Source organism: Sinocyclocheilus grahami, unplaced genomic scaffold (assembly GCF_001515645.1).
Source record: "Sinocyclocheilus grahami isolate Dianchi unplaced genomic scaffold, SAMN03320097.WGS_v1.1 scaffold234.1, whole genome shotgun sequence".
Classification (NCBI taxonomy): Eukaryota; Metazoa; Chordata; class Actinopteri; order Cypriniformes; family Cyprinidae; genus Sinocyclocheilus; species Sinocyclocheilus grahami.
Window position 1 is genome coordinate 1,980,200 of NW_015505413.1, and position 8,430 is coordinate 1,988,629.

Here is an 8,430-nt window from a genome sequence, read left to right on the forward strand (position 1 = left end):
ATTCTTACAATGCTCAATTAATATAACATATTCTTTGTGAAGGTGTAGGTGTTTTTGTGAAAAACATTTTAATCGTACAACGTCTTATTAACACCTGGAAATGTTAGCAAAATAAAGAGTCAGAAAATGTATGTACAGAGACTTAACAGAACAAAAATATATATATATTTGATAAAAGCAGTGGTTTAATTCCCCTTTGTCATAAACTTTGAAATGTGTAGCTGGATCTGATTTAAACTGTAAAACCATTAAAAACAGGCTAAGACTAAAACCTATTCACTTGCCCAGATCTTCTGACACCCTACAGTTTCAGGGCTAAAAATTGGAATGTAGAGCTATTCAAACATTTAAAAAAAGTTTTTTTTTTTTGTTGTAGTTTTACATCTCCCCGTAACCATCTCCTAAGAGGACAATTTGTCATTTCACTCATCAGCCCTGAAAAATCAAGGATCGGATGAAGTTTAAAAGAGAAAAATGACTGAAAAGACTTTGAACAGGGAGCCACGTTCTTCCATCCGCAGCTCTTCCTCTGAGGTGGAAATTCCATCAGTCGTTCCAATCCATACACAGAGCAATTCCCAGCCCGATTCCCAAAAAAACGCTCTTGACCGTTATCAGCAAAGATGGTAAAAGAACTCAGTTTCTCTGTAGTATTGCTGTAACTTTAGGATTGTGGCCTAAGTCTCATATATTTATATATATATATATATATATTTATATATTTCAATCTCAAAAAGAAAAAAAGGATAAAGATAAACAGTCTAGGTTGCCACAGTGAAGTGAGGTCACTCTGCAGCCGGCTCCGGGTCTGAGGCTGTGGTGGGCGTGGTCTCTTCAGCAGGGGCTGGGGTCTCGTCTTTTAGTTTCTTAATGTGAATTTACATTCCCAATGAGATTAGACAGTTCATCATTTTTTTGTCTGAATTTGAATGTCAGCTAAACATGCATAATTTTTACAATATGCAATATTAATATAAGATGTTCTTTGTGCAGATGAAGTTATTTGATATTGTTTAAATAATGTTCTAACAAAAAAAAATAACTAAATTTGATAGAAAAACAAACAAACACGGGGGTCGGTCAAACATTTATTTGGCCTAATCGTACAACGTCTTATTAACACCTGGAAATGTTAGCAAAATAAAGAGTCAGAAAATGTATGTACAGAGACTTAACAGAACAAAAATATATATATATTTGATAAAAGCAGTGGTTTAATTCCCCTTTGTCATAAACTTTGAAATGTGTAGCTGGATCTGATTTAAACTGTAAAACCATTAAAAACAGGCTAAGACTAAAACCTATTCACTTGCCCAGATCTTCTGACACTCTACAGTTTCAGGGCTAAAAATTGGAATGTAGAGCTATTCAAACATTTAAAAAAAGTTTTTTTTTTGTTGTAGTTTTACATCTCCCCGTAACCATCTCCTAAGAGGACAATTTGTCATTTCACTCATCAGCCCTGAAAAATCAAGGATCGGATGAAGTTTAAAAGAGAAAAATGACTGAAAAGACTTTGAACAGGGAGCCACGTTCTTCCATCCGCAGCTCTTCCTCTGAGGTGGAAATTCCATCAGTCGTTCCAATCCATACACAGAGCAATTCCCAGCCCGATTCCCAAAAAAACGCTCTTGACCGTTATCAGCAAAGATGGTAAAAGAACTCAGTTTCTCTGTAGTATTGCTGTAACTTTAGGATTGTGGCCTAAGTCTCATATATTTATATATATATATATATATATTTATATATTTCAATCTCAAAAAGAAAAAAAGGATAAAGATAAACAGTCTAGGTTGCCACAGTGAAGTGAGGTCACTCTGCAGCTGGCTCCGGGTCTGAGGCTGTGGTGGGCGTGGTCTCTTCAGCAGGGGCCGGGGTCTCGTCAGATTTTGTGGTCTCCTCTGTGGGTGCGGCTTCTGTTTCCTGGGCGGGCTCTTCTGCTTTAGGCTCCTCCTCCTCCTCCTCTGCTTTGGGCTCCGCCTCCGCCTCAGGTGCCGGTGTCACATTGGTTTCTGCCGCAGCAGGCTCCTCCTCTTTGGTCTCTGTAGCAGCCTGGCCGTTCTCCTCGGGTTTGTCTTCGGCGGTGGGCGTGGCTGCGGGCTCCACTGCCTCCTGACTTTCCTTCTTGTTCTTCTTCAGGGAAATGCCCTTGAATTTGAAGGAGTTCTTCAGTGAGAATTTCTTCTTCTTCTTGGTTTCCTTTGCAGCTTCGCCGTCGGATTTGGCGGCGTCGCCTTCGGTAGCAGGGGCAGCTTCGATGCCATCTACCGCCTCCGTCTTGGCGGCCTCCTCCTTGGCAACTTCCACGGTTCCATTTCCATCTGCTGCCACGGCTTCTCCATCTGGCTTGGTAGATACATCACCATTGGTTTTCACATGGCCATTTTCCTGAAGAGAAAAGCAGAATGAGGGAAGATAAGCCAAATGCATGTTGGCACACACACTGGAGAAAAGCAAAGGGGTAAATGTTTGTGTTTATAGTCATAGTAAATGCTTGCTTTTATAGTATAGTTTATAGCACAATGTGCTGGCCATATTTTCAAAGCATATAGCTACCACTCATTTTGATCCAATACCAAGTACTTTTAAGTCATTCAGTGGATATGTACCTCTATTTTTATTTATAAATAAATATTAAAATCACTAGTTTAAAAAAAAATCAGTTGTATGTAAAAGCAAACCTCACAATACAACAATATTAGAAGAATTGAGACTTAAAGATCACTCTGCTCATCACTGTAGTACTTAAACCTTAAAATAGCCAAAATAGATATAAATTACTGCTTAATTCAGGACATCTAGAAAACAGTATATTTTTCAATCAGAAAAGACTCTTGAGGATTGTTATACATAATTACATTAAACCCAAAAGCAGAAGTACTTAGTGTAATTACACACTGAGTCCACTAGAGGCGATATTGATACACTAAACATAATCCACAGTTTAGAAAACCAGCCACTGCCAGAGAGAACAAAGAAACGGGAGACAGCAACCCTAAAACAACATCCCACTCTTTTTTATTGCATTTACATGGTATCTGACAACTAGCCATTCAGATGATGTATCAGCCGAGCACTATAGCCTTGAAATACAGTAACTTAATCTGTGCAAGTATTGGGGTGTTTAAATTATATGCATAAATATATGCAAAATAATGCACTGCGTTGATTAATAAAGAAAAGAGCTCTCTTATTGCATATGGAGGGGGAAGGGCGCATATGCATTAAGGGGAATGGGTAGAATGATTATTAATGAAGTACCAGAGGAATGGTCCATGCATTCACACACGCAGACACTCACGCATGCATTGCATTGTTTGCAGATCAGCAGAAGCGCTCTGCATCATTTCTATGCAGCTCTGCAACCTTTTGTTCTCAAGTCGGGTTACTGCCAGCTTCAGCGCCAACACACAACCACAGAGTCTGCTTGATAACTAACTAAACTAATTAAAATGGGTTTAAAAGACATTAAAAAACAGATGAGAGAGAGAGAATAAAAAAAAATCTATTCAAACCCTCAAAATAAAAAAAAAAAGGTTCAACACAAAAGCCTTCTTCAGAACTGAAATGATATTGGACACTCACGCATGCATTGCATTGTTTGCAGATCAGCAGAAGCGCTCTGCATCATTTCTATGCAGCTCTGCAACCTTTTGTTCTCAAGTCGGGTTACTGCCAGCTTCAGCGCCAACACACAACCACAGAGTCTGCTTGATAACTAACTAAACTAATTAAAATGGGTTTAAAAGACATTAAAAAACAGATGAGAGAGAGAGAATTAAAAACAATCTATTCAAACCCTCAAAATAAAAAAAAAAGGTTCAACACAAAAGCCTTCTTCAGAACTGAAATGATATTGTAGACATAACCAATTTGATAATCAAAAAATTTAACACAAATTCAAAGATTAAATTGTAAAATGTGTATTGTTGGATAAATGGTATTAGGCTACTGAAAGGCAAAAAAAAAGTATTGAGATCCAATTTAGATATAGCAGAAAGCTGATAGTTTAATCATAAAAGTGCTTGTAGATCCTCACCTGACCATTGGCTTTCTCAGCCACGGCTTTTCCGTCCACTGTAGCTTCACCTTTAGACAACTGAGCACCCATCCTCCTTTGTGTCTTCTTCAAAGAGTTAAAAAAGAAAATAAAGGCAGAAAAAAACCCAGATGGTCCTTAAATTCAAACCCACACAGTAGAGACGGTGAACAAGCGTTTAGATTCCTGGCGTGTTTTTTAATCTGCTGTGCTCAGCAGACACAAATAAAGGCTGCTTTCTGGTAGTAAATCCACACGGCTCTGCGGGGAGAGCAAACTAAGAGTTTCACAGCTACAAGTGTGAGTATTTGTCTGCGTGACTCCACCCAGCAGCTACGCCACCCAATCTGTGTCAGAGGGCTGGAGCTCCATCAGCCCCATTCAACCACACCACTACACACACTCCAGCAGATTACTGGATCCGCAGCTTTACACCTCTGGATGCATGGACTACTGTAAGGCTTTATTAGGGATTTTATTGATGCTTTGAACAGTAAACTTCCATATCCTCATCATATGTCTTAATATCTGATGAAATATAAAAACAAGTGATGTTATTAAATGAAGCGAACATAGGATTGAATTTTAAATAATACCATTGCTTTGGTTAAGGATTTCGTTTGGGTCATGTTTGCAACGTCTTACATGAAAAACTGGCAATTCATTAAGAAATATTCCAGGTGCTTCTTCATTTTTACTAAAATGTTTCAGACTAAACATGTTTAAACTCAGGTTTGCTTGATTATCCATCATTTTGGGGGGGAAAATCATGTTAAAATCCATCAAAAATGATACATCAGACTTTCAAGGAACATTTATTTGTTAATCTGTCAATACAATTGTATTGTATTGTATTACATGTTCTGAAAGATCATAAAACTAAGCATTTACGTATATTATATTACTGGGAATTATAGAGAAAACTGGAATTTATGTGTGTTATGTAAATAGTCTGTATATTGTTCTAAAGTTCTCAGTGAATTTCTCTAGTAAATTTTTTTTAAACTAAACATGTTTCATGATACTTTTGTTGCAACTGTTAATGAATTTCCAAGTTTTTCCAATATAATTTTCCTTTCTTTTAGTCTTTTGTGAACTGATCCCTTTAACTAAAGCCAGTTCTGTGATGACATCATTGCATGGGATGTGACATCATTTTGGAGGGAAAGCACCAGCACCAGCACCAGCATTAGTGAGTATTAGCAGTGGATTTAATAGGTTCTGTGATGTTTTGTTAGCTGGTTTGCAAGAACTCTTCATCCTGGAAAAATGAAAGTAAAATTGGTTTGATAAAATCACCATTTCAAAAGTTAAACTCTCAGCCCCTCACTGAGCAATGGTTAACTTTAGCTCTCTGTTTCCAATCTGTTGCTTTTCTTGCTGTTGTGTAAATAGTCAAGTTGTAATTAAATTGCTTGAGCTACTCTTTTATAAAAAAAAAATACTTCTTTAAATTGCAATACAGTGTAACAGGAATGAGTAATTTTTAGTTTTCACACAAAACTAGTGCAAGTAAAAGGTAGTATAATTTTTGAAATTAAAATTTGTCTTTTTCTTGTGAAATTTTTACTTTTATACTTGTATAATGTAAATGTAAGAATAACTTTTATATTGTTAGTTATATTTCAAGATGAACATTTACTGGACTAAAGGTTTACTTTATTATCCATGAATCATTGTTTTTTTTGTTTTTTTTGAAAAATCATGTTAAAATGTGAGTATAAAATATGATTCATCAGGCTTTTGAGGAACGCTGGTCTCACAGTCATCATTGTATGACATTGCAATGTATATATATATGTATATGTAACTACAGAGCTTTGATCATAAAACAAAGGGAGTTTTACTGTTATAAAACATCATCTTACTTTTTGGCCATATAAATATCAGCATCTGCACCAAATTGTACATTTTTGCTCCGTTTGTGCCTCTGAATAAAATTGATGTGGTTTTTCCTCCTTGAGTATGAGCTCCATTTTCTCACTATTTGAGCTATAAAAGCCAGATACATCAAATATGACACTCAACATGCAAACCTTTAAAAACATGTTGTTCAAAGGTTCAATAAAATGTTCTATTAGAAAAAAAAAAATCTCACTATTATTTTATGTCAGGCTTTACAGGGTTAAACATTGAAGTGTCTACTGTAAGTACTTTATTGTACATGCAAAAAAAAAAAAATCTCACTATTATTTTATGTCAGGCTTTACAGGGTTAAACATTGAAGTGTCTACTGTAAGTACTTTATTGTACATGCATTTTTTTTTTTTTTGCCCGAAGGAGACAACATTCTTTCTGTGCTAATCGATATTGTATCACAGATGCTGTTGATAGAGCTTAACTCATCCTGAGGCCGGAACATTCCCGTAGCAGCAGAAGTGCTGGAATGCCACATGGTTTTAATGCCCCACCCAGCGCTGGAAGGATGACATGCAGTGCCCCGACCCCCCGCCTCCGGTATGTCAGGAATGTGTTTGCCACCCAAAGATCCCTGCTGTCATTCAGCACACCGTGATCTTCACACAGGGAAATGAGCCCCCACGGCCTGGTGGGTGGATGGGGAAACTGAGGGGATGTAGGTGGAACAAAATCCTCTGGAAAGGATTTTGCATGTTCCTCAGAAGAGAGAGAAGGAAATGAATCCAGGCTAAATTACAGGGAAATTTTATAGAAAATGAAATCAGAACATATTATGAACCCAAAATACGACTTCTTATGTTTATGCAGCTTACCAACATCTACTTGGTGTTGAGAAATCTGACCCATCCATGCTCTCTTAAAAATAAAGGTGCTTCAAAAGGTTCTTCAAGCGATGCCATAGAAGAACCATTTTTGGTTCCACAAAGAACCATTCAGTCAAAGGTTCTTTAAAGAACCATCTCTTTCTTACCTTTTTATCTTTCTTTGATCAAAAATACAGTAAAAATGGCAAAATTGTTCAATATTATTACGGTTTAAAATAACTGTTTTCTATTTTAATATATTTTAAAATATAATTTATTGCGGTGATGCAAAGCTGAATTTTCAGGATCATTATGCCAGTCTTCAGTATCACATGATCCTTCAGATATCATTCTAATATGCTGATTTGGTCCTCAAGAAACATGTATTATTATTATTATTATATAATATGCTTGTAATGCTTAAGAAACACTCAATATTTCTGTGGAAATTGTGATAAAAAATGGCAAAATTGTTCAATATTATTACGGTTTAAAATAACTGTTTTCTATTTTAATATATTTTAAAATATAATTTATTGCGGTGATGCAAAGCTGAATTTTCAGGATCATTATGCCAGTCTTCAGTATCACATGATCCTTCAGATATCATTCTAATATGCTGATTTGGTCCTCAAGAAACATGTATTATTATTATTATTATTATATAATATTAAAAACAGTTGTAATGCTTAAGAAACACTCAATATTTCTGTGGAAATATTTAATATTTCTGTGGAAATTGTGATAAACGTTTTCCAGGATTCTTTGATGAACAGAAAGTTCAAAAGTATGGAATTGATTTGCAATATAAATGTTTTGTAACGTTATACATGTCTTTATTGTCACTTTTGAGCAGTTGAATAAATTTAAGTATTAAAATAATATAAAGTATTTTCTAAAATAAAAAAATAATAAATAAAAACCCTATGACCTCAAACATTTGAACGGTAGTGTACTATATTCCTAAACTATTTGTAAAAAATTAGAAAGTTTGTAAATATGCCCAATAGATGATCAATATAATCATTAACAATTAATTAGAGCAATAGTTCACCCTAAAATGAATGCTGTGTCAACTTTTATTAACCCTTGTGACTTAAACTGGACTTTTTCTTGAAAGTGAAGGTGTATAGCCTTAAAAAGCCTTAAAAAAAGTTTTTTGTTCTCTTCTGTTGAACACAAAAGACGACATTTTGAAGAATGTGGGAAACCAAACAGTTGCTAGAAACCACTGACTAAATACTACGAAGCAAACGTTTGAACAAGACTTTACAACAAATGGGAGATGTTCAGTAAAAGTGAACTTAATTTTTGGTCTGTTCTTTACATTCATCTATATTGACTTCAATAGACTTAGAATGTAGTCAAAGGCAATGTATTGTAAAGTAAAAAGCTGCATGTTTATAATAAACAAATCCATATTTAGGGCATTTTTTAGCTTCAAATGATTGCTTATGGCTCCATAGTCCATAATATTGCTTTCCCCAGTGAGAAAATTGTCAGAATTAGGAGAGAAATATGCACAGATCAACCAGTGTTGACAAGCCGAAACAGTCCAAAACAAATATGTCAGTGGATTTTGATATGAGAGGAGATGGATAGAACTTTTCACTTATTATGAATTATGGAATATGTATTTTGGCAAGAAGCGAAGGTTTGAAGTTAAAA

The 8,430-nt window shown here is 35.4% G+C and overlaps 1 protein-coding gene and 1 long non-coding RNA gene across 2 annotated transcripts; one reads left to right on the forward strand and one right to left on the reverse strand.

Moving 5' to 3' along the window:
- Window positions 1-1,076: 1,076 nt before the first annotated feature.
- Window positions 1,077-4,312, reverse strand: marcksl1a (MARCKS-like 1a). The gene is made up of 2 exons (XM_016288803.1): window positions 4,040-4,312; window positions 1,077-2,388 (listed from the first exon to the last, which is right to left on the reverse strand). Exons 1-2 carry the CDS (start codon window positions 4,109-4,111, stop codon window positions 1,813-1,815), a joined length of 648 nt encoding a protein of 215 aa, XP_016144289.1. The 5' UTR covers window positions 4,112-4,312; the 3' UTR covers window positions 1,077-1,812.
- Window positions 4,313-4,461: 149 nt separating this feature from the next.
- On the forward strand, window positions 4,462-6,487 carry LOC107597645 (uncharacterized). The gene is made up of 3 exons (XR_001610483.1): window positions 4,462-4,494; window positions 5,125-5,231; window positions 6,361-6,487. It is a non-coding gene; the product is annotated as an uncharacterized lncRNA (long non-coding RNA).
- Window positions 6,488-8,430: the final 1,943 nt, after the last annotated feature.

Coding starts and splice junctions, on each gene's coding strand:
- marcksl1a (XM_016288803.1), bottom strand. CDS start 4,111: ATGGGTGCTCAGTTGTCTAAAGGTGAAGCTACAGTGGACGGAAAAGCC. Junction 2,389..4,039: donor CTGAGAAAGCCAATGGTCAG/GTGAGGATCTAC, acceptor TTTTCTCTTCAG/GAAAATGGCCATGTGAAAAC.